General features: G+C 48.9%; 1 protein-coding gene across 2 annotated transcripts in view; it reads right to left on the reverse strand.

The window, feature by feature from the left end:
* Positions 1-26741, reverse strand: part of TP53BP2 (tumor protein p53 binding protein 2) — a 322660-nt gene that overhangs the window by 36058 nt on the left and 259861 nt on the right. For both annotated transcript variants that reach the window (XM_085612994.1, XM_085612995.1), the window contains exon 15: positions 23202-23335. In XM_085612994.1, coding sequence (XP_085469120.1) covers positions 23202-23335 — 134 coding nt within the window. The remainder of the gene's footprint in view (positions 1-23201; positions 23336-26741) is intronic.

Raw genomic sequence — 26741 nt, forward strand, 5'->3', positions numbered from 1 at the left:
CTCCTCATCATTATTTATTTTGTCCCACTTTTGCCTCAAACCCTGTTAGTATTTTTCCTTTTTGGGAACCACCAGACTTTTTAGTGTTGATGCAGATTCAGGGAGCCATTTTATCTACCCCTGGAACTTCTGTCTGAGGGCCTGGAGCACAAAATGGTGGCCACCCATTGTCACCTGTGACATCACTGGAACCTACCAGCACCTTCCAGAACATTCCAGAACCCTGTGACAGTGTGAGGCAGGTTTAGAATGTTGGGAAGCTAAGTCAGAGTTGACAGTTGGAGCTGGCAGTTGGCACCTGACTGGTGAAGAGAGAGGAGCAGAAACCTGAAGGAGGAAGGAGTGAGGCAGCAGGGGTGGAAACTTGTGCCTGGAGTGGGGTCCATAAACCCACCCTTGATACTAGTCCCTACTGACTGAGCCCAGCCTGGAGCCCTGTGTGGGAGAAAGCAAGAGAAAACCATCTTAAGGACCTGGACAGCAGGAACAGGCCTTAAAAGTAAAGAACAGCAAGTTCCTGACCTGGTTACTGGTAACTTCTTGAAGTCCAACGTCGTGAAGCCTGGAGACCTGGAGCCCGAGGTGGAGAAGCGGCGCTGACCGGAAAGCAGACGTCGTACCCGGAGCCGCCAGAGGTCGAGAGAGGGCGCCGACGGAGGTCGTGGAGAGTACCAGAGGTCGAGGAGGAAGTCACCCGAGGTCGAGTGAGCGGCGTCGACGGGGGAGTGAAGTCCGCCCTCCGGAGTCGCCGGAGACCGAGGTGAAGTGTGCCGGAGGTCGGGAGTGAGGATCGCACTCCGGAGTCGCCGGAACCTGAGAGAATCGTGCCGGAGGTCGGGAGTGGAGGTCGCACTCCGGAGTCGCCGGAAGTCGACATCGAGCCAAGGCCGGCCGACGTCATCGAAGCTGAGGTCGCCATCGGACCGGAGCCGCCCGAAGTCGACATCGAGTAAAGACTGCCCGACGCCATCGAATCGGAGGTCGAGATCGAGCCGAGGCCGCCGACATCGAACCGGAGCCGCCTACCGGCGTCGTCAGGAACTGACATTGTGCCGAGGCCGCCGACATCGAACCGGATCCGCCTCACGGCGTCGACACGACTCCAGCGGCGTCGGAACTTCAGAAAAAGGGCAGTAAGTGGAATAGAGGGCGCCAAAGGCCCTGTGGAATCCTAGGAGACTACTCTAGGGGTTAGAGAGGTGCTGGAACCAGCTGGACTGTGCCAGGGGTGAGCTGAGACTAATTCAGAGGGGTTGTGTAGAGTGAGAGAGCCAGGTCTCTAGTATTCCCCCCTTGATCTACCTCAGTTTAAGCCTCAGCCTTGTCCAAGCCAGGGAGTAGACACCCTCAAGCCTTCCACATCCCCACAAGCTGTGCCTGGGCCAAATCAGCCCTTAGGAATTCAAATGTGATCTGATTCTATGAGTGTCACTGTCAGCTTTTAATTATTTATTGGGGGCACTGTATTTATTGTATTTAACCTATTTATTGCTTCACTGTATTTATTGGTCCACAGTATTTATTGATGCACAATATTTATTGGTTTACAGTATTTATTGCCTCAGAATATTTAATTGCCTGTATGTATTGCACTTATATTTATGCCTTCCTTATTTATGATCACCCCTATTTATTGAATCATTAAGACAGTATTTATTTGACCTGCACTATTTAGAAAGTTTGTGTTCGAGGCATATGAGCTGCAGATTGTACACTTAGCATAGGTCGCCATCTGGTGTTGGGCCCGGATGTTTGCAGTTTGTTTTTCTTCTTGGACCGTCTTTGGAAGTCACGAGTTTGGTGACTCCTCCTTCGGTCCGTACTGCGCATGGGCTTCGGCTCCATCCTCAGATTGTTTTTTTCCGCCATCGGGCTCGGATGTGATACTTCGTACTCCGGCTTCGAACTTCTACGGTTCCAGCCTCGACGGAAAATCCTCGATTCTTCGAGTTCCTTCATCATCTTCATCTCTCGAAGCGGCACTTTTTCCATCCCGTACATCGACACCGGCCTTCGGGCCCTCCGCGACTCCGGTCCCGGCCGATGGAAAGGACTCCGTTTAAAAAGTGCCCAAAATGTGGGTCTAAATTTCCCCACACCGACCTCCATCAGGTGTGTAACCTTTGCCTCTCTCCGGAACACGAGGCTCGAGACTGCCCCGCCTGCAAGTCTTTTCGATCGAAGAAAACGATCCGAGATCGAAGGGCTCGACGCACCATGGCGCACTCATCCTCGACAGCTCCACCGGACATCTTCGGAGACGACGCCGAAGCTTCGGGGCAGACACACACCGAACTGGGAGAAGACATCGTCAGCGCTTCCGAGGCCGACGACTCCGACCTGGAGGACGTAACACCAGGACAGCGGGCCGTGAGTACAATGCCCCCTCCCAGCCCCGCACCGAAAACCAAAGAGACTCCGGTTACTCCCTCGCCTGCCGGCCTGGGCAAAACCAAAACCAAAGCCTCGATCACCCCACCTTCGGGCCCGGTGTCGAAGCACTCAAAGTCTCACGGCAGCTCGGGATCGAGCCAGCCGACGCCCGGTGCCGATAAACACCACTCGGCACCGAAGCCTGCAAAATCCAGCTCGACTCCGAAACCACCGGTGCCGAAGCCTGGACACTCGGCGCCGACCAAACACAAACAGAAATCGGTCGGCACCGACGCTCCGGCGCCGAAACAGCATTCGACGCCGAAACACACGGAGACCTCCAAAAAGCAGGGCGTACACAGAACATCGAAACCTCCGGTTCCGAAATCGCCGGTGCCGACAGACGACTCGGCGCCATTGGCTCTGTTTACACCAGACCCTTTACAAAAGACTTTGTCCAGAGATCCAAAGACTGGCCTTTTGACTGTGATTACTAAGAAGCGTCGCCTTGAGGCTCCGGCTCCTCCTCCTCCACCCAAAAAGAGGGACTCAGCTACTTCTCCCCTTAGAGTACCCTCCCCACTGCCACCCCCCCTCCCACCACCACCCCCTCCACCTTTACCTCACTACGATCCGGCCCCATCCCCAGACCCGGATGACGGGGACCCGGACAATGACCCAGGGGACGCCCCAATGGATCCCACTCCACCAGGGACCCCAGATCCATGGGAGGATTATAATAACCCTGATGTACCCAATGTACCTCAAGACGACCTATACCCATCAAGGCCGTCTCCTCCAGAGGACTCTTTAGGGTTTCACCATTTAGTGCAGAGAGCAGCACACTACCATGGGGTGGACATGCACACGGAACCAGTGGAAGAAGACTTCCTACTGGATACATTTGATTTACAAGATCGTTCCACTGCTATTTTACCCATGCTTAAGGGTGTCACCAAGCACGCTACAGAGGTATTCAAAGACCCTGTCAGAGCCAGAGTACTAAACCCTAGAATAGAGAAGAAGTACAAGGCGGCACCCACAGACCCTGCATACATCAAGGGCCCTGCTCCTCTAGATTCCCTAGTTGTCTCCACAGCTAGAAAGCGGGCTAACTCCCAATCCTCAGGAGATGCCCCACCACCAGACAAGGAATCTAAACTTCTGGACGCGTCTGGTAAACGCACCGCCTACCAGGCTGCAAACATGTGGCGCATTGCAAATACACAAGCACTGCTTGCGCGATATGATAGAGCACACTATGATGAATTAGAGGCTCTTATGCAGCACCTTCCAGAGAAATACAAACGCCAAGCTCATGACCTGATACAGGAGGGCAAACTAATCACAAACACCTCCATTAAGTGTGCCCTCGATGCAGCAGACACTGCTTCTAGAGCCATAAACACCAGTGTCCTGCTTCGCCGCCATGCCTGGCTCAGGATATCAGGGTTCAAGCCTGAGGTCCAGACATCCATACTTAATCACACCTTTGACCAGCAAACACTCTTTGGCCCAAAGGTAGACGAAGCGCTCGAAAAAATGAAGAAAGATACAGACACAGCGAAGTCTATGGGAGCGCTCCAGACCCAAGCCTCTAAGCGTTCCTTTCGACGCTCGTCCTTTCGTGGCACAGGTAGAGGCTCCTCCACCGATAATGCCTCTACCTCCTACAAATCCCCTCCTCAAAATACCTTTTCAAAGGGCAACCAAAGAGGTGGTTACAGAGGCAACAACAATAAGGGCAGGGGCAAAACCAACAATACCCGTTCTGCCACCCCACCCGCACAATGACTCCCCTTCGCTCCCCCCAGACCATTCCACTCCGGTCGGGGGCAGACTACAAGATTTTATCCACGTATGGGAGTCCATAACATCGGACAAATGGGTGACCCAAATCATTCGGTCAGGGTACTGCCTCGAGCTAACATCTACCCCACCCAATATCCCACCAAGGCACCGTCCAATGTCTCAAGAGCATTCCACACTGCTCAAACAAGAGGTACTCTCGCTCCTCCAGAAACACGCCATAGAGCAGGTACCCGGCAATCAACGAAATCTAGGGGTCTACTCCCTATATTTCTTAATCCCAAAGAAAGACGAGACCCTCAGACCCATTCTGGATCTCCGGCCTCTAAATGCCTACATACATTCAGACCACTTTCACATGGTCACCTTACAACAAGTCCTCCCACTCCTCTGCCAGGGAGACTTTCTCACAACACTGGATCTGAAAGACGCGTACTTTCACATTCCAATACACCCCTCTCACAGAAAATACCTCAGGTTCGTGGTGGACGGGCAACATTACCAATTCAAGGTTCTCCCCTTCGGGGTCACCACTGCACCACGGGTGTTTACCAAATGCCTAGCAGTAGTAGCAGCACACCTCAGACGTCAACATGTTCACGTCTTCCCTTACTTAGACGACTGGCTCATAAAAGCCGCGTCCTACCACCAATGCGTGCAACATACAAACAGCACCATCCAACTGCTTCATCAGCTAGGCTTCACGGTGAACTACCAAAAGTCCCACCTCATACCATCTCACACAAAGCAATATCTCGGGGCCACCATAGACACCTCAAAAGGTATTGCCTATCCAAACTCAGCCAGAATCACAAGCATTCTAGCCTTACGCAAAATATTCCTTCCTCAACACTCTCTACCAGCAAGAGTGTTTATGAAGCTCATAGGGATGATGGCGTCTTGCATCTTCATAGTGCCCCATGCAAGACTCCACATGCGTCCACTTCAGGAGTGCCTAGCACAACAGTGGAACCAGGCCCAGGGTCAGCTGACGGATCTGGTGTTGGTGGACGGCCGCACACATCACTCTCTGCAGTGGTGGAACACCACAAACCTTTCCAAGGGACGGCCGTTCCTGGACCCGGTTCCCCAAGTGACTCTAACAGCGGACGCATCGCTCTCCGGCTGGGGAGCGCACCTCTTACACCTCACAATGCAAGGTCTATGGACGCCACAGCAAAAAACGCTCCACATCAACCATCTGGAGCTTTTGGCGATCTTTCTAGCCCTAAAATCTTTCCAAAAGCAGATTTCAGGCAAAGCAGTCCTCATTCGCACAGACAACATGACTGCGATGTATTATATACAGAAACAGGGGGGGACACACTCTCCCCAGCTCTCCCGCTTAGCCCAGAGCATATGGAGATGGGCAATTCCCCAAAACATTTTTCTCCTGGCACAACATGTTCCAGGCGTACAAAACACCATAGCAGATCTGCTCAGCAGACAGACTCAACAACTACACGAATGGGAACTGCATCCACAAGTTCTTCACCCATTCTTCCGACAGTGGGGGCATCCTCAAATAGACCTCTTCGCCACCCACGAAAACAAAAAATGCCCAAGCTTCGCCGCCAGATACCCACACCCATTGTCCAAGGGCAATGCGATATGGATGAACTGGTCAGGCAGATTTGCATACGCCTTTCCACCTCTCCCACTAATTCCATTAGTGGTCAGGAAACTACAACAGCACTCCCTCACACTCATTCTGGTAGCTCCGACGTGGGCCAGACAGCCGTGGTACACCACGCTACTACAACTATCAGTGGTACCACATCAAAAACTGCACCTTTCCCCATGCCTCCTAACCCAGAACCATGGAGAAATCAGGCACCCGGACCCAGCTCAGCTCAACCTGGCGATCTGGCTCCTGAAATCTTAGAATTCGGGTACCTTAACCTTCCCCCTGATTGCATGAACATCATCATGGAAGCCAGACGTCCTACCACTAGAGCATGCTATGCCGCAAAGTGGAAAAGATTTGTAATGTACTGCCGTAACAATACAATCAACCCTCTAGATGCATCCATACAACACATCATATGCTATCTGCTCCATCTTCACAGGTGTAACCTGGCGTATTCATCCATACGCCTACACCTAGCAGCGATCGCTGCCTATCTACAAAACAGACAGCATTTGTCACTCTTCAGAGTGCCCGCTATTAAAGCCTTCATGGAAGGCCTCAAACGAGTAATTCCTCCCAGGGCACCACCCTCCCCTGTATGGAATCTAAATTTGGTCCTTACACGACTAATGGGTCCGCCCTTCGAACCAATGCACAAATGTGAGCTACAATTTCTCACCTGGAAAACAGCTTTCCTTGTAGCTATCACTTCCCTTAGAAGGGTTGGTGAAATACAAGCGTTCACCATACAGGAACCTTACATACAAATGCATCACAGCAAGGTCATACTTCGAACTAATCCGAAGTTCCTGCCCAAAGTCATTACCCCCTTCCACCTCAATCAATCAGTGGAATTACCTGTCTTCTTTTCGCAACCCCAATCTGTTGCGGAAAGGGCCTTACACACACTAGATGTGAAAAGAGCGTTGCTATATTACATACAAAGAACGCAACCCTTCAGGAAGACCAAACAGTTGTTCGTTTCCTTTTCTCCACCACATAAAGGCAACCCCATCTCAAAATCAGGGATAGCTAGGTGGATTGTAAAATGCATACAAATTTGCTATCAGAAGGCAAAGAGAACATTATCTGTTCCCCCTAAAGCCCACTCTACAAGAAAGTTAGGGGCTTCTATGGCTTTTCTAGGGAATATACCCTTAGATGACATATGCAAGGCAGCCACATGGTCTACACCGCACACATTCACAAAACACTACTGTGTAGATGTGCATTCCCAGCAGCAAGCTAGGGTGGGCCAGGCTGTACTAAAAACACTCTTTCAAACAGCTGCAACGGATACCGGTGGTCGCCGCTAAGGTTGGGTACTGCTATATAATCTATGCTAAGTGTACAATCTGCAGCTCATATGCCTCGAACGGAATATGCTACTTACCAGTATGCATCTGTTCTTGGCATGTAGAGCTGCAGAGTTGTACACGCCCACCCGCCTCCCCGGCTACCTGTATCCGTTCCAGTCCATCTTATTTAGATACAACACACATGGGTTTCTCACTGTTATTACTACGCTCCATCATTTCCCTGTTGGCGAAAAACAATCTGAGGATGGAGCCGAAGCCCATGCGCAGTACGGACCGAAGGAGGAGTCACCAAACTCGTGACTTCCAAAGACGGTCCAAGAAGAAAAACAAACTGCAAACATCCGGGCCCAACACCAGATGGCGACCTATGCTAAGTGTACAACTCTGCAGCTCTACATGCCAAGAACAGATGCATACTGGTAAGTAGCATATTCCATATTGTGATTGTGTATTATTTATCTAATCAGCCACTAAGAGAAAAAGAAGATAAAGAAAGATATTTTCATAATTTTTACGGTGTAGAGTCGTTTTTGGAACGGATGCACGCATGGTTATTGTATGGGTATGTCGTATGCTTAGCACGGTGCCTGATTCCTGACCACTCGAGCCAAGCTACCACACTGTATGTCCTGGAAAGACCCCGTTACCACCAACCCTTTCCGGTGTGGGAGTGGGAGTATTTCCAACAAGAAGGAACTGTTGTAGTCTTCCCCTGTCAGGAGTGGAATGGTCCGGGGGAAGCGGAGGGAAGTCATTAGGCAGGGGTGGAGGCAGAGCGGGTGTTGTTAGTCTTGCCTCTGCCCTTGTTATGGTTGCCTCTGTAACCTCTTCTCTGGTAACCTCTGGTGAAGGTTGACAGGTTGGAAGCCTTGTAAGAGGTGGAAGGGTTGTCTGATGAGTAGCCTCTGGAGTTGCCTCAGTAGGACAAGCGACGAAAAGAACGTCTGGGAGCTTGCGATTGCAAGGCTCCCATTGACTTGGCTGTGCCCGTGTCCTTTTTCATTTTCTCCAGGGAGGAGTCTACATCAGGGCCAAAGAGGTTGTCTCGGTCGAATGGTTGGTTCAGGATCCAACTTTGTACCTCAGGCTTAAAGCCTGAAATGCATAGCCAAGCGTGCCTACGCAAAAGGACACTGGTATTTACAGCTCTGGAGGCGGTATCTGCCACATCGAGAGCGCAACGGATGGATGTATTGGTTATTAGTTTACCCTCCTGTATGAGGTCATTGGCTTTATTTTTATATTTGTCCAGGAGGTGTTGCAATAGGGACTCTAACTCGTCATAATGTGCCCTATCATATCTGGCTAGCAGGGCCTGAGTGTTGGCGATGCGCCATATGTTTGCTGCTTGTGAGGCTGTCCTCTTGCCGGAGGCGTCCAAGAGTTTCGATTCTTTATCAGGTGGGGCTGCGTCACCTGATGTCAGGGAGTTAGCTCTCTTCATGGCATTGGATACCACCATGGAGTCTAATGGAACAGGACCCTTAATGTAAGCTGGGTCTCTAGGGGCGGCTTTGTATTTCTTTTCTATGAGAGGGTTGATGACTCGAGCCCTAACCGGATTTTTGAATACATCAGGAGCATGCTTAATAACTCCTTTGAGCATGGGTAAAGTAGATGTTGACCTTTGTGAGGTGTCGAAAGTGTCCAACAAGAAATCATCCTCGACGGGGTCTGTGTGTAGGTCGACCCCGTGGTACTGGGCAGCTCGGTGAATGAGCTGATTAAAGCCCATGGTGTCCTCTGGAAGGGAAGGCCTAGAGGGGTAGATGTCGTCTTGCGGGAGATTAGGGACATCAGCTGTACTATATTCATCCCAAGGGGCAGGGGAACCAGCAGGTGGGCTGTGATCCCCTAGTGGCACCTCGTCCGCACCCCCCCCCCCCGTGTCATCAGAGGTGTCATCACCATCTACTGGTGTAGGAGATGGTGTAGGAGAATGGGGGGGGTGGAGGTGGAAAAGGGACTCTAAGCGGGGATGTAGCAATGTCCCTCTTCTTAGGTGGTGGAGCAGGTGCCCAGTGGTCTTTTCCTGGAGCTTAGTGTGCGTCATTTGACCAGTTTTAGGGTCTTTAACCAGAGTTTTTTGTGCAGGGTCTGGTCGAAAAAGCTCTTCTGATGAAGGCTGGTTTTTCGGCGCCGAGTGTTTCGGATCCGAGGGCTTTTTTGGCACTGGCTCCGGAGTGTCCTTGGGTTTTGACCTGTGTTGTTTTGCAATCTCTGTATGTTTTTTCGGTCCGATGATTTTTTCGGCTCCGAAGTGTGCGAGTCCGAACTCTTGGGAAGTGGCTTCTTGGTCGGCTCCGAGTGTTTTGTCGGTGCTTGTTGTTTTCGTTGTCGAGGGCTTTGAGGTGGAAGCAGTGGTCGACACGGAGGAGGAGGGCGGTTTCTTTTTCGGTGCCGAAGATTGAGTTTCGGCACCGGACGCAGGCTGACTCGAGCCCGAGTCGCCTGAAGGATTGGTAGGTGTTAGACCTGTCAGCCCTTTGGGTGGTCCCTCCTCATCATTATTTATTTTGTCCCACTTTTGCCTCAAACCCTGTTAGTATTTTTCCTTTTTGGGAACCACCAGACTTTTTAGTGTTGATGCAGATTCAGGGAGCCATTTTATCTACCCCTGGAACTTCTGTCTGAGGGCCTGGAGCACAAAATGGTGGCCACCCATTGTCACCTGTGACATCACTGGAACCTACCAGCACCTTCCAGAACATTCCAGAACCCTGTGACAGTGTGAGGCAGGTTTAGAATGTTGGGAAGCTAAGTCAGAGTTGACAGTTGGAGCTGGCAGTTGGCACCTGACTGGTGAAGAGAGAGGAGCAGAAACCTGAAGGAGGAAGGAGTGAGGCAGCAGGGGTGGAAACTTGTGCCTGGAGTGGGGTCCATAAACCCACCCTTGATACTAGTCCCTACTGACTGAGCCCAGCCTGGAGCCCTGTGTGGGAGAAAGCAAGAGAAAACCATCTTAAGGACCTGGACAGCAGGAACAGGCCTTAAAAGTAAAGAACAGCAAGTTCCTGACCTGGTTACTGGTAACTTCTTGAAGTCCAACGTCGTGAAGCCTGGAGACCTGGAGCCCGAGGTGGAGAAGCGGCGCTGACCGGAAAGCAGACGTCGTACCCGGAGCCGCCAGAGGTCGAGAGAGGGCGCCGACGGAGGTCGTGGAGAGTACCAGAGGTCGAGGAGGAAGTCACCCGAGGTCGAGTGAGCGGCGTCGACGGGGGAGTGAAGTCCGCCCTCCGGAGTCGCCGGAGACCGAGGTGAAGCGTGCCGGAGGTCGGGAGTGGAGATCGCACTCCGGAGTCGCCGGAACCTGAAGAGAATCGTGCCGGAGGTCGGGAGTGGAGGTCGCACTCCGGAGTCGCCGGAACCAGAGGAAAGGAGCACCGGAGGTCGGGAGTGGAGATCACACTCCGGAGCCGCCGGAAGTCGACATCGAGCCGAGGCCGCCCGACGTCATCGAACCGGAGCCGCCCGAAGTCGACATCGAGCCAAGACTGCCCGACGTCATCGAACCGGAGGTCGACATCGAGCCGAGGCCGCCATCGAACCGGAACCGCCTACCGGCGTCGACAAGAACTGTCATTGAGCCGAGGCCGCCGACATCGAACCGGAGCCGCCTCACGGCGTCGACACGACTCCAGCGGCGTCAGAACTTCATAAAAAGGGCAGTAAGTGGAATAGAGGGCGCCTAAGGCCCTGTGAAGCCCTAAGAGACCATCCTAGAGGCTAGAGAGGTGCTGGAACCAGCTTGATAGTGCCAGGGGTGAGCTGAGTCTAATACAGAGGGGTTGTGTAGTGTGGGAGAGCCAGATCTCTAGATTCCCCCTTGATCTACCTCAGTTTAGGCCTCAGCCTTGTCCAAGCCAGGGAGTATACCCCTCAGGCCATCCAAATCTCTACAAGCTGGGATTGGGTCAAATCATCCCATAGTACCTCAGGAATGTGAACTGATTTTCAAGTGTCACTGTTGGCTTTTATTATTTATTGAGAGCACTGTATTTATTGTATTTATCCTATTTATTACCTCACAGTATTTATTGCCTCACAGTATCTATTGTTTCACAGTATTTATTGTCGCACAGTATTTATTGCCTCATAATATTTAATTGCCTTTCATGTAATGCACTTATATTTATGCCTTGATTATTTATGATCTACCTTATTTATTGAATCGTTAAGATGTTATTTATTTGACTTACCCTTCCACAGGAAAAGCCTTGTGTACTGTGATTGTATTATTATTTATTCAATCAGCAACTAAGAGAAAAGAAGATAAAGAGATATATTTTCAGTATAATTTTTAAGGTGTAGTCTCGTTTTTGGAACGGATGCACGCATGGTTATTGTGTGGGTATGACGTATGCTTAGCACGGTGCCTGATCCCTGACCACTCGAGCCAAGCTACCACAGTGTATGTCTGGGAAAATCCCATTACCACCCTTCCGGTGTGGGAGTGGGGTGTTTTTCTAACAGTAGGCTCTCTTTGCCGGGCCCGAGGGCGGGGCGTGGGAAGCAGTGTGTCGGTGTGCACCTGGGCCCGAAGGCGAAGGTGTGACCGAAGCCTTTTTTGTATGGAAGGGGTCAGGGTCGACGTCTTTACTTACGACCCTTAGCGCAGGAGTGATTTCTTCGACGTCTGAGTCATCGGCTTCGGAAGCGCTGACAAGGCCTACTTCAATCCGCTCCGGTACATCGAGGCCCTCTTGGAAGATGTCGTCGGGGATTGCTGTCGACGAGTGAGCCATGGTCCTCCGAGCTCGCCGATCCCGAATGGTCTTCTTGGAGCGGAAAGAGGCACAAGATGGACAGTCTCTGGCCTCGTGCTCCGGTGACAAGCAGAGGTTACACACCTTATGCAGATCGGTGTGGGGAAACTTCGACCCACATCGAGGACACTTCTTGAATGGCATCCTTTCCATGAGCCAGATGCTAAGGCCCAGGTAGGCCCGAAGGCCTTCGTCGATGACCGGAATCGAAGACATCGACTTGGAGAGATGCGCAACGAGTAGCATTCATGATCGAGACAATACCGTAGAAATGGTGAAGGATTGCGCGTCGAAATGGAATCGGTAACGGTTCCGAAGTGGAGCGCAAGAAACACATTCGAGCCCGATGGCAGAAAAAAACTATTTGAGGATGGAGCCAATGCCCATGCGCACTATGATCCAAGGGAGGAGTCACCTACCTTGTGACTTCCAAAGACTTTCCAGGACAAAAACAAGTGCAAACATCCGGGCCCAACACCAGATGGCGATCTATGCTAAGTGTGTGATCTGCAGCTCATATGCCTCGAACAGTATATTCCTTTGGGTATGTGAGACCAGGGTGAAGTATGAAATTACTTACATCTTAATTCAGTTGTTTTGGGTGCTCACTGAGCAGCAAATGTATATGTCCATTAAGCAGATGATTGCAGCGAGTACTATACAAAGCTTTAACAGAAAGTGAACTGCATACTCAGGCTGTGTTTGTTAAGACTATGTTCAGAGGTACGTCAACATTATGCTGTTGTAAGGTGGGGTGCAGTCTTGACGGGCATTGCTGCAAACACCACCCTATACACCAGGGGTCACCAACCTTTTCTTTAAGGAGAGCTACTGCTGCTCAAGGACAGTCCTCCCGAACTACTAGCAAATTTTATCATGCAAAATAGTGACCACATAGGTTAACATTACACTATGAACACCCTAAGCAAGACTATTAGCAGCGACCACCTATGCAATTCAGGTGAGGTTATCAGCAGAAACGGCAGAAAAACGTTGATCAGTATTAATTCCCTCCACCTGACTAATGAAATAACAGCCAAAGCATCACCTGCCTTCAGGGCAAAGAACATAACATCAGAAATAGGCCTCCACATCTCAGCTTGAATTATCATTCAACTATGAACTTTAAATGTGTTGGGAATAGCGACTATTTGTCTTCATCAACATATCAGTTTCTGAAAATACAAATTTTCTATCAAATACCACTTTGAATTTTTGACAAACAAACTCAATTGTCCAGAAGAAAGACCTTTTCTGTCAAAAAATAATTTTTCCTACAATATCACTCTTTATTTCTAGGAAATACACTGACCCCAAACATTTGCGTATCATTCTCATTGAGTGCTCACGTGTACAAATGCCTTGCATGGGGAGAGTGCTTCAAATGCCCAGATATTACAATCATAGGTCACATCTGCTCACCATAACATCAAGGATGCCCTCTATATGCCAATAAAGACCAACATTATATCAGGGCCACCATTGTGTCAATGCTGATCACCAAAGGCCAAGATGCCCAGCATATATAAGGAATGGCCCTTATTATGCGAGGGTCGGCCACCAATGTCATGAATGCCTATAAGTAGGCCAATCATGCTCTTAATATGTCAATTATGGCTGCCAATATGACAGGAACAAGGAATGGCAAAAATAGTCATGGATGCACATTATTATTTCAATGGCACTATTATGACTTGAATGGACACAGTTGTGCCAGAAATGAGGCCTTTATGATGGAGGCTAGCTTATACTTTTGATGGTCCTTGACAATAAACATTGTTCTAGGGAACAATACTGTTATTCGGGACGGATACTATGTCACAAACACACACACACACATACACACAGAGATGGGAGTCTTAATTGTCTCAGATCTTTATCCATACCCTGCTCTCCTCAGCTCTTGGACTAATCATAAAGCCAAGTAAAACTTTTTCACTCTTGCTCTGTAGTCCAACAATTTGGTGGGCCAGCGAGGTTTACTGCTCAGTCTACTGCTGCCCTTCTTCTTTCATGGCCCACTGTTCACACACATTAAGTGACTGATCTCCTTGTGATTTAGCTAGATTGAGAGTGATGACAGATGGTAATATCACAGACCCCATAAGCAGTCACAGTGTGTGTCTGATTGTTATCATGAAGCAGTGTCATTGGTTTCACTGGCTATCAATCTAAGGGCCTTTGGATGAGCAGTGCTGCCTTCTTTAATATGCACAAACTCTCTGAGGTACTGGGCTTGGTTATAGCTTTGAGAGCTGCTTCGAGGTTGCTGGTGAGCTACCACGAGCTCTCGAGCTACTAGTTGGAAATGCCTCCAATACACAGTCTCTGCTATATCGTTTGTATGCAGAGTTCTGCCGAGTGTGGTTTATGGGAGGTTATGTTCTTGTTTAATGCTGCTGGTACCCATAGCATGCACGCAAGGTATTATGTGGTCTGTGGTGAGTGCATGTACTAGGTTCTGTCCAGAGTTTACTGTTGGACTAACGTGAAACATCTAAAGCAAAGAAGCTCACAAGTCTTGGCAAATGAAGTAAAACAATTATTACATTAAGATTAGTCTTGCTAGAAATGATGATGTGCTGGAGTCATTTTCATAAAAAAACTATACTGGGTAAAATAACGAATAGTTTCTTACCTGTCGGTGTAGTTTTGCAGCTTGAAGATCTTTCTGGATTCACTATGCAGTGCATTATTCCGCGATCTGGTGGTTGGGTCCGGATTCGTAGACTTTCTTTTTTTTTTTTTTTCGTAGCCCAGGTGGGCGTCGACGTCCCACCATTTGGTGCACCTCTCATGACATCGTCGTGCTTCCTGCGGAAGTCCCACCTTTGGGGCGCCATCTTCGGGTTCTTTTTTCCCTTCTTTTTTTTTTCTTCTTAACCCTAGGCGTTGTCTTAATTTTCCTTTTCCAATTCTCTTTACTATTCCAATTATTCTGATCTTCCTTGTCCTTCCACCTCTATCTCCATCCTCATCTTCCTGGCGGAGGTGGGTGGGTTCGCTAGTGAATCCAGAAAGATCTTCAAGCTGCAAAACTACACCGACAGGTAAGAAACTATTCGTTTTGCAGCGTGAATCTTTCTGGATTCACTATGCTGTGCATAGACTTTGTAGCGGTTTGTTATCTTTGTGGCGGCTGGGTGGTAGATGAGTGTTGGCTGTTGAATATGTGTTGAAGCACCTTCTGTCCTACTTGTGCTTCCTTGTTCATCTGAATGTCCACGCAATAGTGCTTAGTGAACGTGTGCACTGAAGCCCATGTTGCCGCCAGGCATATGTCTTGAATAGACGTATTTGCCAGAAAGGCAATAGTTGCTCCCTTCTTCCTTGTGGAGTGGGCTTGTGGCGCATCCGATAGTTCCTGCCCTGCTTGTTTGTGGCAGAATTGTATTGTTAGTGCAATCCATCGTGCAATGGTGGCTTTTGTCACGGGTCTACCCAGGAAACTAGTTGCAAAGGAGACAAAGAGCTGCTTGGTCTTCCTGTGCTCATTGGTCCTCTCAATGTAGTGCATCACTGCCCTTCTAGCGTCCAGAGTGTGCAGTGCTCTTTCTGCGCTTGTCGTGGGGTTTTGAAAGAAACTCGGTATCTGAATCGTCTGGTTCATATGGAATGCCGACACCACCTTAGGCATGAAGTGTGGGTCCGTTCTTAGAAGCACCCTATCTTTGTGTATCTGTATGTAGGGCTCTTGCAGTGTCAGTGCTTGCAGCTCGCTAACTCTGCGCAGCGAGGTTATCGCTACCAGGAAGGCTGTTTTCATTGTCAGCATTTGCAGCGTGACCTTGTGGATGGGCTCAAACGGCGCCTTCATAAGCTCGGTTAGGACCACGTTGAGGTTCCATGCCGGCGGCGGCATCCTCTTTGGTGGCGCAATTCTTTTCGCCCCCTCCAGGAACCTCTTTACTACCTGTGACGTAAAGAGACTTCCTCCTCTCTCCCCTCGTGTGTAAGCTACGATTGCCGCTAGGTGTACCCTTAGGGAGGATGAGCATAGATTACTTTTTAGTAGGTGTGCGAGATATCTAAGCACCGTTGACTCTGTTGTCATTTTATTCTGTAGTTTATTTCTGCTGCACCATATTGTGAACCTTTTCCATTTCTCCCCATAGCATTTTCGTGTTGTAGGTCTCCTTGCCTCCCGCAGCACTCGCATAGTGCTTGGAGGTAGGTTCAGGTGCGCAAACTCTAAGTCTTCAGGAGCCATGCCGCCAGGCTGAGGCTCTCTGGTTCTGGGTGCAGGACCTCTCCGTTCTGCATAGAGAGCAGGTCCTTTCTTCTTGTGAATTTGTGAGGAGTGCCTTGTGTCATTTCCACTATTTGAGAGAACCATGTCTGCCTTGCCCACTGCGGTGCTACTAGGATCAGTGTCATGTTGCTGGTCCTGCACTTGTCGAGCACCCTGTGTAACAGCGGTATCGGTGGAAAAGCGTAGGCAAATGTCTTTGACCAAATTATCCATAGGGCATTCCCTTGCGATTGCTGTTCTGGTTGTCTGGATGCGAAGTTTTGGCATTTTGCATTCAGGCGTGTTGCAAACAGGTCTATTGTCGGTGTTCCCCACCTCTGGAACAGCCTCTGCGTTTCCTGTCCATTGAGCTCCCACTCGTGGGATGCCGATGTCTGTCTGCTGAGCCAGTCTGCCTCCACATTGCAGGTAATTGATGTGTCTGACCGCATCTGCCGGAGTCCACAGACCCCTCACCCTGAGTTTGTTCATGTGTGCTCCCCATCCTATTTGTGATGCGTCCGTAGTAATGGTCACAGTTGGGTTTGGTGGTTTCAAGGTCTTTCCTGTAGTTAAGTTCTCCCTGTTCCACAATGTTATCTCCTCCTGCACCGCGTGCGTAACAACCACTAGATCCTCCCAACTCCCGCTGGCTTGTGACCATTGCTGTTACAGCCATTCTTGGAATGGTCTCATGTGAAGCCGTACATTGGGGACTAGGTGGATGCATGACGCCATCATCCCCATGATCTTGCTCACTGTTCTCACTGTCAGAACTCGCCCCTTCTGGTAGAGACGCGTCTCGTTCAGCAGGGCTATTGTTCTTCTGTCGCTGGACATCACCGTACCGTCTATGGTGTTGATCTTTGCTCCCAGGAAGATCTTCACCTGTTCTGGTTCTATCGATGACTTCCCCCAGTGTATCGAGAACCCCAGGTTTGTTAGTGTTCTTGTCACCCGTTCTGCGTGCTCCTCGCACTTGTCGCGAGTGCTTGCTTTGACCAGCCAGTCGTCTAGGTAAGGATACACATGAATCCCTTCCCTTCGTAGGTACGCTGCTACTGCTGCAAGGCATTTTGTGAAAACCCTTGGGGCGGACTTTAGACCGAATGCCAGGGTTGTAAACTGATAATGATCCTGGTTGATGATGAACCTTAACAGGTTTTTGTGTCGCCTATTCATTGGGATGTGCAGGTAGCCGTCCTTGAGGTCCACGGTGGACATGAAGTCTCCGCCTCCTATTTGGGGTAGCACTTCTTGTAGTGATGTCATTTTGAATTTTTGCGTCTTTATGAATTTGTTTAGGAACCTTAGGTCCAGGATGGGTCTTAGTGATTCGTCCACCTTTGGTACAAGGAAGTAGTTTGAGTACACTCCCTTGTTCCTTTCTCTGCGTGGCACTGGTTCTATGGCCCTCTTTTTCAGTAGTTGAAGTGTCTCCTCCCTGAGTTGAGCGAGCTCTTGACCCGAGCGCTGTCTTCTCTTTGGTTTCTTGTTTGGAGGCCTTTTCTCTAACTCGATGCAGTATCCGTGCTGTATGACCTTGAGAACCCATTTGTCTGAGGTTATTTGTTGCCATTGTTGAAGGTAGAGGCCCAGTCTTCCGCCTACCGGTGTTGCATGCTCGTAGGCGCTTGTTTTGTGTAACCCCCTTGGTGTTCTTACATTACGCTTCACCCTTCGGGGTATGCTGTGGGTGAGCGTCCTTTTGTGTGTGTATGTAAATGCGACAATATCCCAGCAGGATATACTGAAATTATTTAAAAAGGTATGTACAAGACATTACAAGGAACAAAAGAGAGGAAACTCAAAGTTATTTTTTCAAAAGCGCCAATCGGCGTCATATATTTTTTGGATAGATCAACAGAGCACAACAGGGTATAAAATACTCTGGCAACCCCAGTGAAAAAGTGTACAAAGTGCTCGTGCTAGTGAAACAACGGCGCTAGTGACAACGTGAAAACAAACGACACAACAGCCGGCGCATGAAGGCAATATGTACAATACAGGGTCCATATAACAATTTACTGGATAGTAAGATTGGTAATTTTCTTTTTCAAATGAACCAGGTTTGTGTGCGCCAAGAACGTTTAGGCTGGTGGGTAATGGTCAACGGCGTTTCGATCCTGCCAATTTGAGGATCATCATCAGGACCTGGGTTGCTTAATTTGGGAGTGCTCTTGTGCAAGGGGAAAGGGCTGAGTGTTCCATAATAGGTGAATATAATTGTGGAGGGCACGGGGAGGATGTCTCCCTCGGAAAGCGAAGCAAAAAGGAACTTCGCGGGAAAAGCAACCGATGCAAGGGGAGGACCGGTAAGTAGCCCAAGGAGGAATGGAGCCGCAGTCAAGGATCTGGTCGCGTAGTAGATTAGCGGTCAACAGCAAAACAGGAGTAAATCCAGAGCGGGAGAGAGGACTAGAGGAGCCAACTACATGTGCACCAACTAGGTCGAAATCGACCTAGTTGGTGCACATGTAGTTGGCTCCTCTAGTCCTCTCTCCCGCTCTGGATTTACTCCTGTTTTGCTGTTGACCGCTAATCTACTACGCGACCAGATCCTTGACTGCGGCTCCATTCCTCCTTGGGCTACTTACCGGTCCTCCCCTTGCATCGGTTGCTTTTCCCGCGAAGTTCCTTTTTGCTTCGCTTTCCGAGGGAGACATCCTCCCCGTGCCCTCCACAATTATATTCACCTATTATGGAACACTCAGCCCTTTCCCCTTGCACAAGAGCACTCCCAAATTAAGCAACCCAGGTCCTGATGATGATCCTCAAATTGGCAGGATCGAAACGCCGTTGACCATTACCCACCAGCCTAAACGTTCTTGGCGCACACAAACCTGGTTCATTTGAAAAAGAAAATTACCAATCTTACTATCCAGTAAATTGTTATATGGACCCTGTATTGTACATATTGCCTTCATGCGCCGGCTGTTGTGTCGTTTGTTTTCACGTTGTCACTAGCGCCGTTGTTTCACTAGCACGAGCACTTTGTACACTTTTTCACTGGGGTTGCCAGAGTATTTTATACCCTGTTGTGCTCTGTTGATCTATCCAAAAAATATATGACGCCGATTGGCGCTTTTGAAAAAATAACTTTGAGTTTCCTCTCTTTTGTTCCTTGTAATGTCTTGTACATACCTTTTTAAATAATTTCAGTATATCCTGCTGGGATATTGTCGCATTTACAAGTATTTACCCAATCTCAGTTGGGTCTATGGGTATAACTCCTGTGATTATTCTACTTTTGTGTGTGTAGTCACTTAGATGAGGGTTGGTCTCCCCCTCTCCTCCTTTGGCCACGTCCGTTTCCTCTCCCTCGAAAGGACTGGCCTCGAGGCTGGTACTGCCAGTTCTGCTTCTGCTGTCCCTGCTGGCTGTGACTGTCACCCTGCTGCCCGTGCTGGAATGTCTGGTGCGACGTACCCTGCTGGCTTCCTCCCCTTCCGTAGGGTCTCCGATTTGGGGTGCCTCTTCGCATTCCTCTGAATTGCAGGGCCCCCATGGATCTTGCGGTCTCATTTTCCTTTTTCAGCTGGGTGAGCTTCTCATCCACAGTTTCCCCGAACAGCGTTTCCCCGTTGAAAGGGGTGTTCAGTATGTTATGCTGGACTTCCTGCTTGAATCCAGAAATTCTGAGCCAAGCCTGCCTCCTTTCAGTGATCCCTATGGCCATCAGTCTGCTCGAAGTTTCCGCCCCGTCCAATGCAGTCTTGATGCATGAGTTGGCGATATTCTTCCCTTCCTCCACTAGATGGGAAGCTCTCTGACGGTACTCTTCTGGGAGATGCTGGACTAGTTCCCCCATCTCATCCCAGTGCTGGTACTGGTGTCTGTTCAGTAGCGCGTTTGAGTTTGCCATGCGCCAGTGCATTGCGGCGTTTCTTTCTACCTTCCTTACAGTGAGGTCCATCCTTCTGCTCTCCTTATCAGGAGGTGGCCCCGAGGTCGCCGGCACATTGGCTCTTTTCCTGGCCGTGGAAGCAATGATGGAATCTGCAGTGACCGATCCCTTGATGTAAGGTGGATCCTGCGAGGAGTGCTTGTACTTCTTTTCCATTCTGGGTGTGATGGACCGGCATGTTCCCGTGTCCTTAAACGCCTCCTTCCCTTGGTTCATCACGCTTTGGAGCATGGGGAGGAACTGGATCCTCGTCTGGATGGGGAGCAGAGTTTCGAGTAGAAAGTCTGCTTTCGGCTTCTCCTCATCCAATTTCACACCAAAGGCTGCTAAAGCATTCTTGACGACCATGTTGTACGCCCCGATGTCGTCAGGCGGCGAAGGCCTCGAAGGATACGAGTCCACGGGCTCTTCGGGGTTTTCGGTGTCGATGTCCTGCCATTCCAGCTCCTGACTCGTCGATGGCGCCGAGCCGTAGAACGACTGCTGATCCTCTTTATCACCTTCTCCCTCATAGTAGGTGCCTTCTTCCTCCTCTTCAAGACCTCTCGACTGCTCTTCGGCGTCGAAATCCCCTTCTTCCTCGATCTCCACGACATCCGTCGACGCGACCGTTGGGATTTTGAATTGTTTCATTCTTTTGTCGAACTCCTTCTTCCTCTGAAGGATGCTCTCCATCTCCGCCTCGGGCCTTCTCTTTTTCTTCTCCATGCTTGAGATGTGCTCGGCGTCGACCACAGGTCTCTTCGACGGAGCTTGCGTCGACGCGGCCTTGTCTTTCGTTGCCGAACGTCCCACCTCGTGGGTCTGTTTCGACGAACTCTGCCTCTCGGCGGTCTTCGGCACCTGGGAGTCCTTCTCGAAGGATCCGCTCGGCCTTTTGTCCTTTGAACCACTGACGGACGTCAAAATTTTCAGCGCCGGTGTTTCCTTCGAGGACTTTGACTCATTTTTTCGAGAGTCACCATCCGATTTTCGGGGCCCTTTCGGTGGTTTTGTACTCGACGTGTCTCTTACCTCGTCAGTCATTTTCTAATCGGTCTCTGCGACCGTGAAGACATCAGGTCCCTCGGCGATGTTGTCTTCATCGTCGGTGGATAGGCCCAGATCATACAGCGACGGGGCCTTACCCTTGCGTTCCATGCTGAAGTTGGCTCTCCTCCGACGTTCTCTCACCCGGAGAGTCTTCGGCGCGAAGGCGGAACAGGCGTTGCAGTCCGTGCTCTCGTGGTCGAACGGCAGGCAAAGGTTGCAGACCGGATGTGCGTCCTTCTGCACGAACTTGTGGTGGCAGTTAGGGCAGAACTTAAATGGTGTCTTGTCCATTGCGCTCAGAACCTCCGAGTGCACATTTTCCTCTGTGCGTCAAAAAATTTCGAGGATCCCCTCCTTCGTCGTCGTCCCGGCTGTAATACCTTTCTCTCTGTAGTCTTCTAAAGGTTCTCCTTTGATGAAACTCGCGTATTTTCCTTCTTCCTTCGCCTAAAACTCTGGAGCTTCTCGATGACGATCCAGACCCAACGGCGGAAAAAAGAATCTGAAGATGGCGCCCCAAAGGTGGGACTTCCGCAGGAAGCACTGCGACGTCACGAGAGGTGCACCAAATGGTGGGACGTCGACGCCCACCTGGGCTACGAAAAAAAAAAAAAAAAAAAAAAATGAAAGACTACGAATCCGGACCCAACCACCAGATCGCGGAATAATGCACAGCATAGTGAATCCAGAAAGATTCACGCTGGAAAACTGAATATAATGTAGCAAGGAGAAAACCCCTGGTAACATCTGGTACAAAGATAGTCCGGTAAGGAATAATACACACAAATGAAGGTGCCCTGAACTGTTCAAAGGCATGTTAAATCAATCACAGCACCGTTTAAGGCCTGGAATTCTGAAAATCTTGGAGGCACAGGAGATGGATGATCTCAGCAAAACAATATACGCAAAACAAGGTTTCAAATGTAAACTGAACTTTAGTCTCTGTAAAGTTAATCTGGCACTCTCCAGCATTAGAAAAATGTCCCGGTATTCCAAAACAAGGATTCTGAGATACTGGAGTGTAAAAGAAACCAATACATCTGTGCAAATGAGCGCACAGTAAAAGTTACATCAACAAGCCTAACATTTTGCCACATGATTTAGTTGCAAAAATTCATCAGCAATTTGGATTTTACATTAACTAACAGTAATTAACTTAAAACCATTAAAAAAAGCATAATCGTGATGGAAGTTTGGCATCCCTGAAGAATTAACACTGCAGATCTGGTTCCTTGAACAAAAACCCCTTGTGGTTCTGTTGTAGCAAAGCATGAATTAAGGCACAGGGTTTGGTATATGAAACGGAGAATTCACTCACTCATACTGGTTTACTGAAGTCATGAGAAGTGGATACATTTCTTCACGATGAAGGTGGGGGGGAAGAGAGGAGGGAGGAGAGAAGGGAGAGAGAGAGTGAAGAGTGGAGAGAGAGGGGAGAGAGAGAGGGGAGAGAGAGAGGGGAGAGAGAGAGGGGAGAGAGAGAGGGGAGAGAGAGAGGGGAGAGAGAGAGGGGAGAGAGAGAGAGAGAGAGAGAGAGAGAGAAAGAGAGAAGAGAGAGAGACAGAGAACGAGAGCACACACACAATTGAAAGATACGTTTTTGCTCTCAGCTTGCAAAAGCGAGAGCACTGCTTCTAGACTGAGGCATCCTACAACAGGGAGGAAGCATGAGGTTGTGGTAGTTTTATAACCCTATAAATCCAGCACTGCCAGAACAAAACAAAAAAAAACAGTGTGCTAGATCAGGGTAGGGAGCGCTACACTTTGAAAGGGTACTTTTTCGATGGGAGTTCCCCAATATACCTCATATAAAAGATAGCTAGAGCAACACAGGGTTTCTTGAATAGTTGAACAGTCATGTATAGCAAGTCACACTGGCCTTGAGGTTCCTGATTTTATTACACGACAAACGTTATAACCTAGGTACCGAGAAACTAAATATGGAGTACTTTCTACACATTAAAAAAGGAAGTAAAAAACAAAATGAGCACATATGAAGTAGTCCATATGCCAAAGTACACAAACCATACTAAACAAAACTAAATCACAGTGGAAGGAACTAAACAGAAATCAAACCACAATTTTGGAGACCTAAATAAGGATCACAAGAGCAGTCAGTTTCAGCATTCCTTACCATCCATCACTGTCTGCTGCATTTACATTAACTCCAAACTGCACCAGAAACTTGACAATCTCAGTGTGTCCAGCGCACACAGCATTGTGAAGTGCCGTAATACCTTCATCATTGGGCAGGCTGGGGTCTTCAACCTAAAGGAATAATACACAGGTAAAATCCAACAGACTCCTTGACACAAGGCAGCACTGATAAATCTTGGATTCACAGACTGAGCCGAAGCATGAGAAATGCTACATGTTAAAGAGGGTAACTGATTCACTATGCAATGGAGCTTATGTGATTAAGCAGGTCTCCGAACCCTCTTGTTTTGGGAGCAGTTAACGGAGCCACTGCAACCATAACACTAAAACAGAAATGGCTGGGATGTGGAATTATGTTTTGGACACATCAGCTTATAGCATTAACTCACCACACATCACTACACTACAGAGATGCATTTAATGAAATGCTTTATAAACATCTCATTGCATTTACTCAGACATTTGGTAAGATTTTCACCCCGAAAATAAATAACGTTCCTGCACAAAATAAAACATCATACCATCATACTTTCCTACCACACTCCTCATAAAAATAAGCGTATCACCTAAGTCACAAACATGAAGCAGACAAAAAGCAGGGTTGCGTTTACAGTTTGCCCAAACAAGAGTACCTGAAACTCAAGAATTTGCTTCGTTTCAGTTTTTAGTCTGGGGAAAGATGGCATCCTGGGAAATCTAGCAACATCCCAGAAGTAAGCATCTTGGGACGTCAATGATGTGGAGACCTTTGGTACGACTTGATCAACAAACACTATGCATACAGAGTGGAGATGATTGCAATAGTGCAATGTTAAACTACCCAAAAAACTTTTAGGACCTACTCAAATCAACAGCCAACAAAGGTGGGTGTGACAAAACGGAATATCACTAGATGAACGAGTTTTGGACTTTTGCTTTTTTAGATTTTATTTTGCTTTGATGTATGTTAATGACTTAAAAACCTTACTAAACAGATTTAAAAAAAAAAATAGAGTATCACTAGGACTCCCAGGTAATTTAATGACCGGTAAAGATTTGTAGAGCCCTGCATTGGTCACCAGGCATAATGGACAAGGAGGGTGCAGTACGCTAAGAGGGCCAGAAGTCTCAGAGCTGGTCTTACCGAGATCCAGGATTGAGGCTGAATCATCAGCATCATAATCCGAATGTCCTGGACTCATTGCAGCAGAGAGAAGGCTCTGGCTCACACGGTATTCAGGGTAGCTCCAATGACGGAAGCCTTTGCAAAGGAGTCATTTGTGATTTGGGCTTGTTGATTGTGAACCCCAATGATGACAGAAGGTTCGCAATCACATGGGGTTGGTCTACGACTTACTGTGACTTTAACAAGCACCTCTGAAGTAGTGGAAAACTGGTATCCCTGATCTCCGAAGGAGGGTAGCAACCTACGCCATAACTTTTGTGAACACCTAAGCTCCTAGCCAACCTTGAACCACAAATAACGTCTGTGGGACTGCAAGATGGGTATATAAAAAATATACTCACCCTGCAGGTCCAAGGACACCACCCATTACCCCAAGTGCCGAGCAGACAGGATCTGAGGCCAGCATGAACACCCTGAATTGGTCTTTCCGCATGAAGACATGTAGAGTTCAAACGTCCAAAATAAACCGGAGGCCTCGGTCCTTTTTCGGCAGAAGGAAATAGTGAGATTAACACCTTTTCCTCTCTCAGAGTCTGGAATCCTCTTGGGCGCATCTTTGGAGAGACGCTCTTGCATCTCTTGAAACAGAATGTATGGGTCTTTCGCTGAAAGTTACTCGGGGAGGGAGGTGGGAAGGGTATGGTGGGGGGGGCGAGGTTAGGGCATATCCATGTTGAATGATTTTCAGGAACCATCTGCTGGGCATGATGTATCACCACCGTGGGAGGAAGTGGTGAATCCTGCCAACCGATGGGTGTTCACCACTAAGGGCAAACGGAGGTGGCTTGGTGGCAGATGCTGCAGAAGGAATGGGCTTGGAGGATTGGTGCACCTGCTCACCTGTGCGCTGTTACCCAGATCCTCAAAACAACAGGGGTGACTGCTGCAGTGGTTGGGGAGACTGTTGTTACCTATATGCCAGCTTCATGGAATAGTCTCTGAATTCAAACAGGAACCTCTTGGCATGGGTTGACAGACACCAGGAACACGCCATGGCTCCACTGTTTCTGAAACACTGCAAGACAGAATCCGTTTTTTTCACCAAAAAGGTGTGAACCATCAAAGGGCATATCCAGGAGAGAAGCTTGTACATCTCCAGAAAATATTGTGGCACACACCCACACGTGGTAGCAGAGAACCAGTGACAACTGCGCTTTTCAGACAATCAGTAGTATCTAGGCAAGCACAATTCACATATTTGGCTGTGACTTGTCCGTCAAAAATAGTATCAGCCAGACAGACCCCAGGGACTTCCAAGACCGCAGGCAAGATCTCGCTGGGCATGTGAATAGTGATCCAATAAACAAACAGCATTGACCGATTCCCATGCTAGACTAGCAGCAAAGTACATGCTTTACAAAACCCTCAATCTACTTGGACTCTCTCTCTGGAGGGGTCATGGGGAATGAATTTGGATTCACCTTTTTGGTTGAAACTAAATCACCAGGCTCTCTGAAGTAGGTTATTTTGTGAGAAAATCTAAATCGCCAGGTACAGGTCTGTGACACCAGACCATCTGCCTGTTCACTGGTGGGCAGGAATATTTGTTTTGGTCTTAACTGAAGGTAGCTGCAGATCCAGGAATACAGAGAGTCAAACCCTGTTTCAAGGGAGGTATCAAGCCCACTGGGCTCTTGTAAGTCCATGTAAAATTCGTCATCTATATAGTAAGGAGAAGAACACCATACCCCTTGGGCTGTACCCTGTGCGGCGTCAGAACCAAAAAGATAATGGAACCTCTGCTGTCGCGTCCGCCCTAGAAAAGGTAGTGGGTCAGATTCAGGCTGTGTAACAACAGATTGCCAATCTATTTAAGAACATCATTTTGTAATCTCATAGCTTGAGATCGGGCTAAAGCCGGTTCAGTGTCAGACATCAGAACACCAAAAAAAACAAAAAACTGGTGCCAGTATTATTGGCACTTGCGTCGGCGAGGAAGGTCCCAAGCAAACTACCTGAGCCAGAGTGGATGTCTGTACCAAATCAGTACACGCCCAGGAGCGGGTCTGAGGGGTCGGATAGCACTAAAAACAGATCCATATGTAGTAACCAGACAGGAAGCCCCGGAGGGTCCTTGGAGCCCGAAGGCACGCTAGAGGGAGCCAAAAGGGAGGCATAAATCTGCATCATGCCTTCTGTGAAAGATTCAATCATCTGTGGCATCATCGATGGCCAGGAAAACTCAGGGTGCGCCAGAATCGGTGGGGTAATCCGCTCTCAGGCCGAGAACCTAGAGGAAGATCACCCGACCCTGTGATACCGCTTTAAATACAGTAGCGAGATGGGGTAGAGTCCTGCTTCGATTTTTAGTGTTAGCATTTTGACTTATCAGAACCATAATCATGAAGAATG

Source organism: Triturus cristatus, chromosome 6 (genome assembly GCF_964204655.1).
Source record: "Triturus cristatus chromosome 6, aTriCri1.1, whole genome shotgun sequence".
Classification (NCBI taxonomy): domain Eukaryota; kingdom Metazoa; phylum Chordata; class Amphibia; order Caudata; family Salamandridae; genus Triturus; species Triturus cristatus.